The sequence below is a fragment of the Grampus griseus genome (assembly GCF_964374135.1).
Source record: "Grampus griseus genome assembly, chromosome: 1".
NCBI lineage: Eukaryota > Metazoa > Chordata > Mammalia > Artiodactyla > Delphinidae > Grampus > Grampus griseus.
Window position 1 is genome coordinate 72,716,611 of NC_139017.1, and position 18,037 is coordinate 72,734,647.

An 18,037-nucleotide genomic window follows, 5' to 3' on the forward strand; every position below is an offset into this window, starting at 1 on the left:
CACTCGTCGGTCCCGGTTGTCATTGCGTGCCTGAGTCACGTGCTGGGGGGAAGCGGGAAGGCGTCGTTCTTCTTTCCTAACCACCCCCCCGTCCGCCATGTTTTCAGGCCCGGTCAGCCTTGATCCTTCCCCGTAAGGAAATGGCCGGGGCGCTTCAGGGAACCCAGGCGCCGTTGCCTCGGCGCAGCCCGGGCTGACGAGGCAGGGCAGCGGGGTAAACCGGAGCGGTTCTGCGTGGGGTGGGGAGGCCATGGCGTCCGGCAGTAACTGGCTGTCCGGCGTGAATGTCGTGCTGGTGATGGCCTACGGGAGCCTGGTGAGGAGATTCCCCCACCCCATTTCCTGCTGTCGCCTCTGACCCAGTAGAGACCCTCCTCTTGAGCAGTTCCCGGTCCTCATTCTCCACCCACTCACCTGCGCTTTTTCTGGGCTTTGACTCCTATCCCAGGAGTACCTGGGAGCATAAGTCACCGACCGCCCCGCCCCTGGCCGAGAACCCTCCCCCTAAACCCTAGAATAAAGACCCCCAAGCCTCTACGCTACAGGCTTGTCTATGTCCACGCCATCGCTGACGGCCTTGCTTTGTCCCAGCTTATACCCCAAAGCATTCGTGAGAGGCCGAATTGAGGGATTTGAAATGAAGGCATGCCTTTTTTTGGTCTAACTTTTTAATTCTAGGTTATTTACTTCTCATATCTTTTGGACAGGTGTTTGTACTGCTATTTATTTTTGTGAAGAGGCAAATCATGCGCTTTGCAATGAAATCCCGAAGGGGACCTCATGTCCCTGTGGGACACAATGCCCCCAAGGTAGGTCCTTAAGTCATGAGATAGGCCCGGTTTTCCAGATCCATTAGGGCCCAGAATGAGATTTCCTTTGCCTTTAGAAATGACTTAATTCCCGTGTTTCCTTGTTCAGTTACCCATGTGTATATTAGTATATTCTATATTAGTATATTGAGCAATAAAGATCATCTTGGGTCTTGGCTTACCTGCTCACTGCCGTGGCACAGCAAGTAACTTATCCAGGGACTTCAGTTTCTGCATCTGCAGAATGAAGGACTTGGATGAAAATTCCCAACTCTCTATGGTATGATGTTTCCCAGTTCAATTTAAACTACCCAGTGTTTAATGTTTGGGGTTTTTTTTTTTTTTTTTTTTTGATTTAGGATGGGGTTAGAGTGGTTAGAATTAGCCCCAGATCAGTGAGAAGGGTTGCCATTGCAAAACTTTAGATTTATAAGGGCCCCATAAATCATCTAGGTCTATCATTCATGTTACCAACTGAAATCTAAGAAAAGGAAGCAGCTTACTGGAGGACATACAGGAAGTGAATAACGAAGCAGTCTCTGTCTGTACTTTCTCCTTAGGTAATTGCTTTCCTTACCTTGGCTTTAAATATCTACTGTTGAAATTTTATTTCTATCCCATTCCTCCTTCCTGAGTTCCATCTTTGTGTATCCAATTGCCTACCTAACATTTCGAATTAGATGTCGGATAGGCATCTCAAACCTAACATGTCCTAATGCCCCACAGAACTCTTAATGCCCCCAACTGCCACCCCCATCCTGCTTCTTCCGCCTTACACTTCTGGGTAAAGGTTGCCTGCTGTCCATACCAACCTCCTTTTGTATGGCTCTTCCCTGATCACTGGGATCCAGCTACACTGGTTGAATTTCTTTATGTGTGCTGTCACTGTGGCCTAGAATGATCTACCTCTGGTTTTCACTTGGCTAGCTCATTTGATCTTTAGAACTTACCTCAAATACTATTTGCTACAAAGAGGAATGCTTATGACCCATTATAAAGTAGATCTTTGTTTTCAGATAGCATTTTACTACAAATATTCTTTTATGTTTATTTGGTTTTTTTTATGTTTATTTGTTTAATGCCTCTCTCTTCTCTAAGCTGTAAGAATGTATACACCATGCCAGTTATGTTCACTGATGTAGAGCCAGGGCCTACACATAGTAATAATTCATTGTTGAGTGAAAAGCAGGTTAGTGGGAGGGCTAGAGCTAGGACACAATTCTGTCAACTCCTAGAGCAATGTCCTTTCATTAACTAGTACTGTAACCCTCCTCTCATTGTTCTTTGCTGATATATTTCATGGAAAGCCTCAAAGATGATGTTGTGGCCTGAAACCTCAACAGTGCTTCCACATTCTCCCAGTTCTCCAAATGCCAGCTGCCTCCCATGAGAAGGATATAGGGTTAGTTTCCAGTATGTCATGAGCCAATCAAACCTTTGACTATTTAGGATCCCCCAGCCTCAGACTAGATGAGATCAAGATTCCTTTTGCTCTAAAATGTTCTGGCTAAATTCTCATCCATTGCTGGTGGAAGTACAGACTAGTAAAAGTGCTTTGGAAAATATTGGGGTATTGTCTAGTAAGGTTGCAAATGTACCTAATCCATAGCCCAGCAATTCCACTCCTACCATAGAGAAATTAATTTTTGTTCATGTGTACCAGAAAACACGTACAAGAATACTCACAGCATTGTTTCTAATATATATTTTTTTAAAGCTGTTACTCTAAATGTCCATTTGAGAATGGATATATAATAACGTAATAGTATTCGGGAACACTATAAGGAATGAAAATAAACTGTTGATAAGTATATGAACACAAGTGAATCTCCAAAATACTTTTGAATGGAAAAAGTAAATCACAAACATGAATGAATCTCAAAACTATGCCAGGTGAAAAAGTGCCAGAAAGCCATTCACAAAAGAATACGTACTGTATGATTCCATTCCATTTGTATGGAATTCTAGAACAGGAGGAACTATATCGATAGAAAGCACATCAGTGTTCCCTGGGGCATGAAGCGGGAGGTTGCCTGCAAAGGGGGATGAAGAACGTTTTGGGGTGATGAAAGTGTTCTGTATCTTTTTTTTTTTTTTAATAAATTTATTTATTTATTTATTTTTGACTGCATTGGGTCTTCGTTGCGATGTGCGGGCTTCTCATTGCAGTGGCTTCTCTTGTTGCAAGCACGGGCTCTAGGCACGTGGGCTTCAGTAGTTGTGGCACGTGGGCTCAGTAGTTGTGGCTTGCCGGCTCTAAAGCACAGGCTCAGTAGTTGTGGTACACGGGCTTAGTTGCTCCGCGGCGTGTGGGATCTTCCCGGACCAGGGCTCGAACCCATGTCCCCTGCATTGGCAGGCGGATTCTCAACCACTGCGCCAACAGGGAAGTCCAGTGCTCTGTATCTTGATTGGGATAGTGGTTGAATGGATGTATTCATTTGTCAAAAATTGTCAGACTACACACTTAAAATGGATGTATTTTATTGCGTGTAAATTAAACCTCAGTACAATTTATTTAAAACTTTAAAAGATAGGTTGCAGAGCAATTCAAAAAGTATTTTTCCAAAAAATATATATGTATATATTTTCCATTTGTATAAAGTTCAAAACCAGGCAAAGCTAAACATCTTCCTCAGGGTGATGTGATAAAACAGCAAAGAAAAATAAAACTTGAGAAGTTAAGGTTGGAGGTTGCATTCAATCGGGTGGACACACAATGCTTCCAAGTCATTGGTCATATTCCAGGTCATAAATTGGATAGTGCATACAGGTGTGCATCTTAATGAATTTTGTAATTAAGGTGTATATATATGTCAAATGTATTCTATGAATGACATATTTCACAATAGAAGTTCCTAAATGTCACAAGAAAATACTTGCTGGGACTCTGGCAACCCTCTTAAGATAGATGAATATGAAACTGTTAACAGTGTTTGCTTCTGGGTAAGTGGGGGTGACACCTTTCTTATCTTTTTGAATTACCTACTTAAAAAATTAAATGTGCTCTAGAAGAAAGCCTCTAGAAATCCTGTGGTCCACTAGGTAGGGATAGTTCCCAAACTTCTAAACCACATACAGATCTTACAGGTTTTTAGAGTAGATTATGACCTCCAGTTGATGTCCATTTTTTCCCAGCTTAGGAAATTCTTTATGACACCTAACCAAGATTCTTCTAAATCCTGTCAAGGGAACTTCCCTGGTAGTCCAGTGGTTGAGACTGCGCTTCCACTGCAGTGGGTGCGGGTTTGATCTCTGCTGGGGGAACTAAGATCCCGCGTGCCACTCAGCGCCCCCCAAAATTTCAGTTGAAAATCAGAAATAATGGTGTAGAGCTTGAAGGAATTCTGGCAGGTTAAAAGATCTAGCTTAGAGACAGGCAGTTTGGAGAGGTTCTTAGCGAACCCAACCCCATTCTTTATTAAATTCTTGAGTCTTACCTGGCAATTTCATTAGCCAAATGAGCATTTTCTCTGCTTCTGTTGTCTTAGTTGTTCACCTGCTCTGCCCCATTTCCAGACTGATGGGAAGCAAAGTACAGACTAAGTGACTGTGTATTCTTTTCTCCACACGAACAGGACTTAAAAGAGGAGATTGATATCCGACTATCCAGGGTTCAGGATATCAAATATGAACCTCAGCTCCTTGCAGATGATGACGCAAGACTGCTACAGCTGGAAACCCAGGGAAATCAAAGTATGTGGCATACTTTTGGAGGATACTTCAGTGAGGGGTCTCACAAACTCAGAATTCCTTTGCTCTCAGAGTTATAAACATAGCTGCTGGCAGACTCAGCAGCTGTGGGTCCTTGTTACTGGGTATATGTCAGATGTGGGAGGCTCTTTAAGCTTCCTGGGGTTTGGAGAATCTTTTGAGAGTTATACCTGAGACCAGTCTCTTTCTTAACAGATTGCTACAACTATCTATACAGGATGAAAGCTCTGGATGCCATCCGTGCCTCTGGTAAGGGCTGCTCAGCAGCCGTTCCAGATCCTGAAAGCTCACCTGGGGAAGAGAGGGAGGAACCCACTTTATGTGTTAGAATTTGTCCTTTCTGCACATCTCCGGCTGGTAGGAATTTCCTAGTTTTGAGAGTACTGGGTTACTATTTTACCTAAGGAAAATGATGTATGTAAGTTGTTTTTCTCCAAAGAATCTGGATTTGTTTTGTTCTTTCTAGACCTTTAGTTTCATGAACTAGATGGTGGTACTTTGCTTGTTTTCCCACAAAAGACAGGCAGCATCTGCTTTTTCACCAAGCCTACTTAGATGGTTTTTGAATTCTTTTCTATATGACCATTGTCAGAAATGCTCTTGAATTTTTTTCATATGACCATTGTCAAAAATGCTCTATCTCTACCAAAACATAGTTAATATCTTAAACTATGGATAAATAGGGTAAATAGGAAAATGACACTATTGTGTGTCGTTGGTATAGTTTAACAGTTGTATTGCCACCACCATATGACCACTCAGACATAGCTCTATATCTCTGGTCTTCTGAATTCTCTTAGAATTTCCCCCCAACTCACTCATTGGACCTATTTGTAAGTTTGGGATATTAATTAGAAAGACTAAACAAATGGGAAAGGGGGTATCATTGTTCTATTATCTCCATAGAGATCCCATTTCATGCTGAAGGCCGGCATCCCCGTTCCTTAATGGGCAAGAATTTCCGCTCCTATCTGCTAGATCTTCGAAACACTAGTACTCCTTTCAAGGGTGTGCGCAAGGCCCTCATTGATACCCTGCTGGATGGCTATGAGACAGCCCGCTATGGGACAGGGGTAAGCCACATGGCCACTTTTTCCTTCAGGGAACTAAAGGGATGCCCCAGACTGAGAGATCCTCATTCTTCCTTCCTCTTTCTTCAGGTCTTTGGCCAGAGTGAGTACCTGCGCTATCAGGAGGCCCTGAGTGAGCTGGCCACAGTGTGAGTTTGGAGGGGAACATGTCAAAGGGAGCTGGTTAGAGAATACAGGTAGTGCTGGACTGTTCCCACAGTGAGATGACCTTCAAAAGCACTGTGAACAAAATCTATGATAACATAAGAGTTGTCAGGTCCTAGACTGTTAGAGCAGCTTCTTGCTCACATTGGAAAGCAGATGCTGCTCTACAAGCTAATAAGAGAAGTTTCTCCTACTATTGTGCATCTCTTTTTCTCTTGTTTTTGTTTTTTGTCCAACTCAGTAAAATGTCAGAATTGGTATAACCTATTACACCAATAAAGGGAATAAAATAAAGTTTTTCAGCACACAAAGATGCCTTCTCTTCAGGGCCCCAGTGTCATCCTTTTGTGCCTTGGTTCGATAAAAGAATTAAATGCCAACCATTTTTATTACCACTTAAAGTATCAGTAACCCTATCTGAAACAAAAGGTGTCACTAAAGAATCAGCTGCCGAGGGCTTGTGTTATAGAAGAGACATCATGATTTTTCTCTGGGAACTTTTTCTTTTTCCATTTATGTTATGGCCACATCACAATTCCTCTTTTTTTTTTATGTTATGTATTTTATTTATTTAGTTATTATCTTTTTTGGCTGTGTTGGGTCTTCGTTGCGGTGCACGGGCTTCTCATCGCAGTGTCTTCTCTTGTTGCGGAGCATGGGCCCTAGAGCATGCGGGCTTCAGTAGTTGTGGCTCTCAGGCTCTGGACTGCAAGCTCAGTAGTTGTGGCGCACTGGCTTAGTTGCTCCACGGCATAAGGGATCTTCTCAGACCAGGGATCAAACTCGTGTCCTCTGCATTGGCAGGCGGATTCTCAATCACTGCACCACCAGGGAAGTCCCTCACTGGGAACATTTTAAATACGTACTAACAAACCTTCATTATGTTGTTTATGCATATGTGTAACTGAAAGAGTAAAGAGGGAAAGCCAGTCTAGAATAAAAAGTTAGTTACCAGCCATGAAAAGAGTACATCTGTTTTCTGCTGTGTTGATTATGGCTCTTTCTCCGAAGATAAGGGGTATGTCTGTCCTGTCTTCTCTCTGTTCTTAAAAATAGACTACCTTGTTCTAAAGACAAAAGGTTCTAGTAAAAACTACTTAGAAAACTAATAAAAATGAACATGTGGAAAGGAGCATTTGGTCTAGAAGTCAGGCAGGAAGACTGTTCAAAATTCAGTTTCTTTGAAAGACAAATAGTATATGATTCCACTTATGTGAGATATCTGGAGTAATCACATTCATAGAGACAGAAAGTAGAGTGGTGGTTGCCAGGGGCTGGAGGAAAGGGGGAATAGGGAGTTGTTTAATAGGCAGAGAGTTTGTTTTACAAGATGAAAAGAATTCTGGAGGTTGGTTGCACAACAATGTGAATGTACTTAATACTGCTGAACTGTAAACATTTAAAAATGGTTAAGATGGTAAATTTTATGTGTATTTTACCACAATTTAAAAAAAATTTAGTTTCTTTGATCTCTAGTTTCTAGAAAGTTTCAATGAGTATATTGAAGAGTAAAGGCTCTGAAATCTGACAAACTTAGGTTTGAATCCTAGCTGTCTGTCTCTTACTAGCTTTGTGACCTCAGGCAACTTACTGGATGGACCCTCAGTTTCCTAACCTGCAAAAGGGGATGATACCACCCTATAGGAATAGTGGGATGTTAGTAAATTACATGTTGGTAAAGCACCAGGTTTAATGTCCTAGTAAGTGCTCAGTAGTTAACTTCAATATTATTTTTTGTTATTCAGTTGTTTCAAGGGACTGGGAGTATATTAATGGCATGCACACGTTAGGTGGATCAGCAGAATTAAAAGTTTTCTTTAAGCACAGTGAAATGAAGAAGAGGTTGAGTCAGAGGCAGGGACTCAGTGGGAAAATTGGTTTCTCTGCTATTTCTAGGCTACCAGATGAGATTTTAGTAACTAGTTTATAAGGTAGGACAGAGACCATTTGTGGCTACAGCTGCATTTATAGGATGGATAAGCCTTGAATTGTTTTCTTCCATTAGTCCTCATTCTGTCCGTGACCTGCCCTCTTTGTTTTCTTCAGGGTCAAAGCCCGAAGTGGGAGCTCTCAGCGACAACATCAGTCAGCAGCCAAAGACCTAACCCAGTCTCCTGAAGTCTCCCCAACAACCATCCAGGTGACATACCTCCCCTCCAGTCAGAAGAGTAAACGTGCCAAGCACTTCCTCGAATTGAAGAGCTTTAAGGACAACTATAACACACTGGAGAGTACTCTGTGATGGAGCTGAAGAACTCTCGCTGTTGATGAAGCCAGACAGACTGCAGTGTGCTTGCCAGGCAGCCCTCAGGTCAATCTGGCTCAGCAGCCCGGACTGGATCAGCTGAAGCTCTGGTTAAGTTCAGAGCTCTTAGAGTTCATGCCTAGAGATCATTCTCCCACCCTCTCTTACGGCCAGTTTCAGAACATCAGTTAAGACTTTATTTTCCCTTGGTAGCACTTTTCTCTGGAGTGGAATTCAGATGTTTTTCTTAATATTTCTGTTAAAGCTTCCTTAAAAATCCTCACTTGGTTTTAATCATGGTTCATCTGTCCTTTTCCAGACTATAAATAATCCCAAGGGTGAGAGTTGGGATGATGGGGCTTGGTGTCTTGTCTTCTGTATCTGTCCCTTCGAACACAGTTGAATGGGAACCATTTGGGTTTGAGACATCTAAGAGTTCATTGGTGGGAAAGGTATACAGGAACTGGTGGGGAGATTGGGTGAGGCCATGAGTGGTATGTGGAACAACTTACCCTGGTGCTCCACTTAAACCAGGATGTGTTGAAACATTAACACAACTTCCCTGGCGTGCAAGGATCTGCCTTCTACTTTCATTCCATACTGTCATGAATAAAGTGAAAAGGGAATATTTTGACACCTGACATAATCCCATCCCTCCTCATGTGTGGGGTAGCGTGAAGGAATGGTCAGACCAATATATTGGTCTGACTTTATATAAACTATTTAATAAAATGAACAATTAAAGAATAAAGCATATGATTCATTCCTTTATAGTTGTCTTTTAATAAAACAGGCATGTGATATGCTCTCTGGACCTAGAACCATACAGATACCCCTTGGGACCACAAAAGAAGAAATCCTGAAATGTGACTGTGGTCCTTGCTCATAGAATTGCCTGTGTCACTAATAGAAGGCTGGAGAACCAGGATTCCCTTCAGGTCTCCAGGGCAACAGGCCAGGTGACCAATCAACTCTTAGGCCTAGGCTCATTGTTGGAGGTGTAAGTGTTGCTATGACTACTGAAACCTTGGTGACTGAAAACAAAGTAGAGCCTGTTCAGTCTCCTGAGACTACATCAAGCAAGTCTGTAGACATGTCTGTGGAAAAGATGGTAAAAGTAGAAGTATGCAGAGTTGGAAAAGGGGCTGGTTTGGATGCGTTTCCCTGGATGAGGTTTCCAGATCAATTTACCAGAAATGGACAGATGTAACAGAAGGGTAGTAGCAGGAGTGGGAGATGTCTGGCACATAGTAGGTGTTCAGATATTTGTTGCATACTAACGACTGCATGTTACCTTTGATCCATTCTGAAAGGAGTAGGACTTTCTCCCCACCTCCCCTAGGAAATTGGCTACTCCCTGTCTCTAAAGGGAAAGGTCTATGTGTCTCCCACTATGATAGGGTACTGAGTGAGGTACTGGAGATCAAGGCAGATCAACAGAACTCCGTTTTCTTGCAGAGTTTTCAAAGGGCCCCGGGACTTAAGAAGATGGTGGACAGGTAATCTCTGCTTCTATCCCTTCCCTTAGCCTTCAGATTGACCTTTTCACCCTCCTGTCCTGAAGCCACTTCTGAGATTTGCTCCATCTTGTTAGGGGCTCCTGAAGAATGCAAACAGGTATGGGAGGGGCAAGAAGCAGTCCTTGTTCTCACAAGCAGAGATCAGCCTCGTAGTGCCCACTCGGTTAGGCTACGTAGGCAATGGTTATGGTCCCTGGCTTCCCATTCTCTGAAGGAAAATTGGAGCAAGTTTTTGTTGTTTTCTTTTTTTACTTTTTAAGGAAAATTCAAGTATTTGTTGCCCAGCATTGCACTAACCATGTGGTAGGTATGCAGTAGGTATTTATTGAATGAATGAATGAGAAAACTCAAAAGATTAGGCTGTATATCTCCATCACCTGGGGAGCGCTTTTCTTTGTTGTTGTTGTTGTTGTTTTTGCGGTATGCGGGCCTCTCACTGTTGTGGCCTCTCTCGCAGGCTCAGCGGCCATGGCTCACGGGCCCAGCCGCTCCGCGGCATGTGGGATCTTCCCGGACCGGGGCACGAACCCGTGTGCAGGTGGACTCTCAACCAGTGCGCCACCAGGGAAGCCTGGGGGAGCTTTTTTAAAAAACACACGTCTTAACCCAGAAGATTCTAAGATGGTCTGGGATTAGATAGGATAAGCCTGTTTTTTAAGGTTTCATAGGTTATATCCAGAGGTAGCAAGGATGTGAGGTAACAAGAATGCATACAGTGTTAGTGGGAATCAAGATTGATGCAACCTTTTTTCTTTTAATTTTGTTTGTTTATTTTTGGCTGCGTTGGGTCTTCTTTGCTGCGCGCAGGCTTTCTCTAGTTGCAGTGAGCGGGGATACTCTTCATTGCAATGCATGGGCTTCTCATTGTGGTGGCTTCTCTTGTTGCGGTGCACGGGCTCTAGGCGCACAGGCTTCAGTAGCTGTGGCATACAGGCTCGGTACTTGTGGCTCATGGGCTCTAGAGCACAGGCTCAGTAGTTGTGGTGCACCAGCTTAGTTGCTCCACGGCATGTGGGATCTTCCCAGACCAGGGCTACAAACCCGTGTCCCCTGCATTGGCAGGCAGATTCTTAACCACTGTGCCACCAGGGAAGTCCCTGATGCAGCCTTTTTTATGAAGCCTTTTTTATGAAATCTATCAAAATTTTAAATTCACATATCCTTTGAACTGGCAACTCTACTTCTAGGAATTTACTTCACACACATATACCTGCAAAAGCACTAGAATGTACATACATGAGTATTCATGACAGCATTGTTTATGAAAATAAAAAAGCTAGAAACAACGTGTAGCTGGTTAAATTATGATACAAAAATACTAGACAGCCTTTAAACAGAACAAAGTAAATCTCTTTGTGCTGATACGGAAAGTCCAAATTGTTAAGTAATACTGCTTATGTAAACATATGATTTCATGTTAAAAAAAATTAAAAGATAACACTTGCTGATATAGAGAAGTTTTCTGTAAGGATACACAGGAAACTGATAACTTTGTTGAGAAGGACTGGGGCAGAAGAATGAAGCTTTCACTTTTTGTTTAATATCTATTTCTGTATCAATTTTTCAGCCATCTGTAAAAAATACTTGATTTTTTAAAAAAATGTCAACAGGATTATCTGAACAGAGGATGTGTGTGTGTGTGTGTGTGTGTGTGTGTGTGTGTGTGTGTGTGTGTGAGACATACATATATTCCTCTTATATATTAGAAAACCTTAATTCAGACCTAGCCAGGACTGAGTATCACTGGTATGATGGAAGGAATTAATCCTTAGATTGGATTTGATACCCAGGTCTGCCATTAAGTGACCTTGGGCAACTCACCTGAACTTTAAAGTTTCCTTGTCTGTATAATGCAAAAATTAATATCTATGACACATGGTTATTATGATGATTGAGTGACATAATATACTAGGTTCTAAGTCAGTTCTAGTTATCCTTTCAAGGAGTTTGCAGTCTTCTCAGGATGGCACAGAAGTTCTGGTGAAGAAGCAGCCTCACTGATGGCGTTTTTGTCTCCACTCCTGACTTTAACCCATTCAACCCCTACCTTTCTGCCTGGGACAGGTGGCGTAATTCACACACTCACTGTCTGTGGCAGATGACATTAAGCCAGAGGAGAAACCCATATGCCATCCTAAGGATGCAGGACACTATGGTGCAGGAGTTGGCACTGGCCAACAAGCAATTACTGATGGTGAGTTCTAGCAAGGGTGACCTGAAGTTTCAGCCCCTACTGCCCTGTGCCTTTGCCCACTGGGATTCCCAAGCTCTTAGTCTCTGCCGTTATACCAGAGCAGCAACTCTTTACCTGTAAAACCAAAGCTCCTTTTCATTGATTCTTTGCATCCAGTTGCAGAGTCCCAAACTGAAGTCTAGTCTTTGCTCCTCTCGCCTTGGTAAGACTGCTTCTTAGTGCCTAATACCTGCCTCTTGGAACCTCTCTCTCCCTGGAGTCCCCAGTTGCTGTCATGTCACCATCTTTGTATCCAAGGTGCCTAGAAAAGTTTCTGGTTCATGGTATGTTCTCAGCAAATATTTGCTGAACATTGGAGCTTCACCCATGGGGAAAAAAAATGGGTAGGCTTCCCCTCCAATGGTTCAGCCTCTATGCTACTGCCTAGCTTATGTCACAGCTAAGTCCAGATCCAAGAGAACACAGGTGATGGGAAAGCAACCAGGGAGAAAGAATGAGAAAGGTGGGTAAACGGAGGGCAAACATGACACTCTATTCTCCCCTCCCCACCAGGTCCGTCAAGCTGCCCTGCACCAGCTGTTTGAAAAGGAGCATCAGCAGTACCAACAGGAACTAAATCAGATGGGCAAAGCTTTTTATGTGGAGAGACTCTAATGGCATTTGAAACATTGTCCTTCCATTCTCACCATACCTGCTAACCTAGATTTCTTGAGCCCCACCACCTTCAGTTTCCTTCCCAAAACTCACCTGGATCTAGTTATGTGCCCAGGACTCAAGACAGTGCTCCAACTCTCACCTCTGGTGCCCCTGTCAACCCCCTGGTGCTATAGGGGAAACAATCTATGAAACAATGGTAAAAACAAGAGTGACGCCTTGTGGTCAGAATGACATATGCAGTGTTGATGTGAGTGGGGGGAGGGGAGGTAGATAGAGGCACAACGTGAGAAGCGAATCCTGATTTGGTTTAACAAATAAAGCTAGTTCTTAAAGGTTCAAACCTGGACTACTGGCTCATTCTTTCAGCCCTAAATCTTGATCTGTTTCAAAAGTGCTTATTCACAGCTGCCATAATCTTAATAGAGCTTTCTGGATTTTGCTCACCACCTCTCTGATCTCATTTCCACTGATTTTTTCTGTATACTTGGACAAATAGCTCTGAATATGGCTATTAATCCACAGGTACTATGGTGCTTGATGTCAGTAGGCCTGGATTTTAGGTTCTGACTTGGCAGTTATTGTGAGACCTTGGACAAGTCTCTTTCATCTGGATTTCTGCCTGAATTCCCACCTTGGCAAAATAACGGGGTTCCAGACTCAAATGCCTTCAGGAGTCCGGCAGTTATAAGGGAATAAGGGATGGTGGGATTTATGGGGGACTGGAAAGAGCATGTGAAATCTAAATGCATTCAAAATTCTTAAAAGTACTGATTAATCATTTGCATCTATAGGCCATAGAGAACTTTACTTATAAAGATCCGCTTTACATACAAATGACATCTCAAGCCAGAGAGACTCCCACTCTGCATCCAGTAACAGGTGCAGGAACACGCCCTCACTCTCTGATGTAATTGCCATCGTACGTACTTTTCCCTGTTCCCTCACCTTGCCATCTGCATGCTCATTGGTTACTCATCCTTTCCACACTGATGGTTTCCTGCCCTCAAACTCCATGTGGCTCTGTCTGCACTGCAAAACTCGCACCTTTTCTTTCCCCCCTCCCCCAAGTCTGCCTCTGTCCTTCAATATGCATTTTTCATCTTAGCTCAGAGCTTCTCCTTCCTCCTTTCCCTACACACCCCACTGATGAGGAGCACAGAGAAGCAGCAAGGTATAAAGAGAAAAACACACACTATGGAGTCAGGTGTGCGTTCAAAGTCTGACTTCACCTCTTAATTGTGTCACCATGTGTAAGTTACTTCTCTGAGCCTCAATTTTCTTTTCTGAAAATGGGGATAATACCCATCTCAGAGGAACATTATGAAGATTAAATAAGATTATGTAGAGAGCAAGCCCAGCGCTTGGCACGCAATAGGTATCCTCCTTCTTCCCTCTTAGGAGATTTCCCTGTGACCAAGCCCTTCACAGGTCCCCTACTGGCCCCCTGGCCAGCCCCCTTATGCAGCTCAAATGTCATTCTCCGTCCCAGGCCTGTCTTTCTGTTCTATATATCCATTCATCCTCCAGTCCCCATCAGCCCTGCTTCCCAAGCCGTCTTATCTTTAGTCAATAACTACTCAAGTGTTGTGACACCAAACAAGACACGGAGCTCACAGGCTGGTCAGAGAGGCAGGCGTTGACCAAATCATGACAGGTATGATGAGAGTTTTATAGGAGAAAAACCACACACATGTCCTGGATTTGACCCGCAAACCTGGCTGAGTCTCCCATTCCTTCTGCCTGTTCCCCCCGCCCTCTATTCCCTGCGGGTCCACCTTGCCTTCACTCCTTTTATCTTCCCTTGTATCTGTCTCCCAGCTGCCCCCCCGCCTCTTATATATGACAGCATAGCCTGGCGTTAGGAGAACAGGCTTCCACATGTCAGAGCTGGGTTTGAATTCTGGCTGTCACTTACTGCCTGTGTGGCCTTGAGCACGTAACTAACTTTCTGGGTCACAGGGGGTTTTTTATATGTAAAATGGAGATAACGCCTACCCCACTGGATCACTGTGGAGATTAAATAAAGCACTTAGCAGAGAAGTGGCATATAATATGCAATAAATGCTAAGTCATAATGATGTTTTCCTGCCCTGTGATAGTCTTTCTCTTTTTATTTCCTCTCCATTACCTGGCTGCCCCCCCCACCTCCCACCACACTCTCTCATCAACCCCTTTTATTCCTCTTTCCTCTGTTCATTTGGGCCCACAGAATGCCCAGCCCCCTCTGCCTTGATCCCTGACCTTGTCCTCTCTCCCCAGGGCTTGTCAGTGCCAGGCTGGCTCCAGTATTGGCAGTCTGGCCCCCTCCGGGGCCCATCTCCTCTGATCCTCTCTGCCTACTCTGTCCGCTCTCATCACATCAACTGAGTAGTTCACCCCATCATACCCACGCAGCCCCTTTTCCCTCTGTGGCTGGTGCCTTACCCAACTCCTCAGGCTCAGAAGGACTCAGTCTTGCTTGAAATAGCTACACAGAAGTTACTTCCAGGAGAGCTAGAAAGCTTTCATCAAAGGCAATCTGAGATTTCGGCCTGGATATGCCATCCTGTCAGTCTCCTCCTAAGAGAGCTACTCGTCCCCTACGTCAATGTTTCCTGTCTCTGCCTCTGTTTCCCCAGTGCCCCAAACACTAAAGTCCTTTCAATTCCTACTAGTCCCTTTCCCAGCCTCTCTCCCTCCAGCCTGTGGTTCTCCAGGACAATCAAGGTTCCCAGAGAAGGGAACTAGAACTTGGGGGAGGGGGTGTTAAGGATAAAAAGGAAGGTCAAGAAAGTAAAAATTACACACAGGCTGAAACCCATAAGACAACACCACAGGTGCCTACCTTGGAGCTTGTATGCCCATTTGTTAGTCTTCCTCTGGAAGGTAAGAGCCACACAATAGGAATTGACTGGGGCTTGGGACAAGCTATCGATCTAGACCAAGGGCACTGTCGAGTTGGCATATGTGTTTGTGTGTGTGTGTGTGTTGAGGGGGTGTGGAGGTGTCCAGCCTAATGGGAACAAGGACACATGGAACAGGCCTGGGGGCTGAAGCAGAGCATCCTCCTCCCACCCCACACTTCCACCCAAGCCCCCCACCCCACCAGTGTAGCTATAACTCGGGCTCCTTTCTGCCACAGTAGAGAGAAGAATCTGCCTGCCACATGACATTCAACAGACCTGGTTCTCTTCAGAAGAAAAATCTCCCAGAAAAGCAGGCACCAGGCTGGATCCCTGTGAGGGAAGACCATGAGAGAAGCCAGCCCAGGAGCTTGCGTTGTAAAAAGCCCCAGAAGAGGAGGAGAGTCCCAAGGACTGCAGGCTGTTTCCTGGCAGAGGGGGTTTCCTCCCTCCCTTTGATCTCCTAAAATCTTACTTCTAATTCCGCCAGGCGGGAGAGACCATATTTCTTCTCTGGAGCCCAGGTTGGAGCCTGCTAGTGAGACAGGTCACTCTTCTCTTCTGGACACCCAAGGGTGGCTTTAAGGAGGATGCCTGGAGGACATGGGGAGAAGGTGAGAAGGGACAAGATGGTGGGAAGAAGCAGCCAAGCCTTCTGGAAGTTTCTCATGGCTACTAATCTGTCATACTTAAGAGCAGGAGGGTTCCAGGAAGGTGTCCGCTGAAAGGCTGTCAGCAGCCTTGTGTGGGTGTTGGAAAGGGAAAGCAGGATGTGCAAGTCCTCACCCCCACTCTGGCAAAGCCTTGGGGCAACAGGAGGGGAGTTGAGAACAGGTGGCAAGATTGATGAGGACCTGCTGACACTGCTGATCCTCTGGGCACTGGGGCCGTGACATGATAGGGAGAAGCTCCGTGTTGGAGCTTTGGGGAAGAATAGGTGCCCAGATGTGGAGCCCTGCCAGATATTCTTCCTGGTTTAGGCCAGTGTGATCCAGCGAAGGCCAGGCACTAGTAGGAGAGGAGCTGGGACCGGGATGGCATGAAGAGAAGATGAATAAGAGCCGGCTGTCTTGGGAGGCAAAGAGCAAGGGGTCAGTGCCCTTCCCCAAGGAGATGGCTCTCCATCTAGCCATGCTTGGTGCCTGGTGTCTCTGCTCTGTCCTTTCTTTGCAGTGGGGAGGAAGGCAGAGGACCACCAAAACTCTCCTGCCAGCTTCTGTGTGATATGTTTGATATTGGGTTGTTTAATTAGGAACCAACTAAATGTCAAACATATTCTTACAGCAGTAGGCAATTTAGCATCACACTCTTTCCTACCTCAACCTCTGGGGCTCTGGGGCTCCTGTCTTTTTTACTGAATCTCTTCTCTCCAGGACCCCTTTGGAAGACCAGTCGCTGCAACCTATGTGGATTTCAGTCTTGAACTGGAGGGCTAGTGTGGGAGCAGGAGAGAGCTGAAGTCTGAGTATCAAATCTTCCTATACCTTTCCCTTATACTAGAAGGGATATGGCTCTGATCTTTTCCTGTCCTTGTATTTTTCTCCTCCTTATTCAATCCCCCCACCTTATTATCCACTGCTTCCTGTCCCTGGGACTCCCTCATTCTGTTCCCTAAGGGCAACAGTAGGGGTCTTCCGTTTTTCTGCTTTCCTTCAAGAGTCAGCTGATGGTCTATCTGCGTATCTACCTCTATTGACTGGAAGCTCTCCTGAGTGGACTCCAGTTTTGCCCTCTACGCTGGTGGGTGTTTCAGTCACCCCATTGTTGGGGCCTAGTATTAATACTACCCATCTATCCTTGACATAATGACTAATTAGAGCCATTTATATTTTTCCCTGTTAGCTCTGGTCACCTTGAACAGTGCCCACCTCTCCCTGGCATATTGTCAGATTGTATGGTGCCAGTGTCTGGGATTAACTGCCACCTGTCAGTAGCAAGCCTCCAAGTGGAATGAACATGGCCTGGAACTAAGCCAGGGGAAACAGAGTGGGTAACGATGACGATTATCATGATGAGTGGGGAGAGTTAAGAAGGGAGCAGAGGGTGAGGAGAAGAGAAGAGCAACACAGACCTTGGTCTGTGTGGCTATAAAAGCTCTATTTAAAGATCACTATGGGGAAATGGAGAACATTATCCTATCTGGATTACTCTGACCATCCCCCCGCTTTCCTCCCCTGGCCCCACCCGCTTGAAGCTCTGGGATGGCCTTCTAGATCCCAACCCTACCCTCTTTCTCCATCCCTGTGGCTCTTAAGGGGGAGGAATGATGTCTCCCTGCCAATTAGAGACTCTCAAAATAGCACAGTAATTTGATCTGGGGATCTGGGGGAATTGTCAAAGATCATGAGTGGCCTCCCCTCTTCACTGTTGCTCAAGCTCCCTGAATACCAGGAATCAAAAGGTAAAACTCAACCAGTGGAATTTGATTAGCATCCAACACAGTCTGGGTGAGAGTAAGGGGGATGCTGAAGGGCAACTAGGAGCCTCTGGGCGAAAACTACCATTCTAGAATTGCCAAAGTACCCTTCTCTATTTCAATGTCCTCCCCTTCCCCCTCCCTTCTCTTTTAAAATACCCATAGAGCTGCCCAGAGTGAGTGGAAAGTTTCAGGGTCAGGGAGAACCTTTCCCCTCCCCCCCACTTTCCATTGTCTAAAATCAGCCTCAGCTGTTCCCTAATTTTTCTTTGCTGGTGATGTCTGTCCATCAAAGTGTCTCACCCTGTGTTCCCCTGAGAACAATGATGGGGCGAAGGGAGCTGGAAAGACCATATTAGGAACAA

General features: G+C 44.8%; 2 protein-coding genes across 3 annotated transcripts; both read left to right on the top strand.

Annotated features, from left to right (window-relative positions):
- Positions 1-62: 62 nt before the first annotated feature.
- On the top strand, positions 63-8,748 carry LOC309817991 (protein C1orf43 homolog). Of its 2 annotated transcripts, XM_082647333.1 has the most exons (7): positions 63-316; positions 708-809; positions 4,388-4,505; positions 4,719-4,772; positions 5,430-5,596; positions 5,684-5,742; positions 7,805-8,748. In XM_082647333.1, the coding sequence occupies exons 1-7, from the start codon at positions 251-253 to the stop codon at positions 7,998-8,000; spliced, it is 762 nt and encodes a 253-aa protein (XP_082503459.1). In that variant the 5' UTR covers positions 63-250; the 3' UTR covers positions 8,001-8,748. The 2 variants fall into 2 exon arrangements, with proteins under 2 accessions (XP_082503459.1, XP_082503460.1); XM_082647334.1 differs by lacking the exon at positions 708-809.
- Positions 8,749-9,096: 348 nt separating this feature from the next.
- On the top strand, positions 9,097-12,401 carry CFAP141 (cilia and flagella associated protein 141; the record flags this gene model as incomplete). The annotated part of the gene is made up of 4 exons (XM_082659180.1): positions 9,097-9,114; positions 9,462-9,502; positions 11,588-11,717; positions 12,270-12,401. 4 exons carry the CDS (start codon positions 9,097-9,099, stop codon positions 12,369-12,371), a joined length of 291 nt encoding a protein of 96 aa, XP_082515306.1. The 3' UTR covers positions 12,372-12,401.
- Between the last annotated feature and the right edge of the window lie 5,636 nt (positions 12,402-18,037).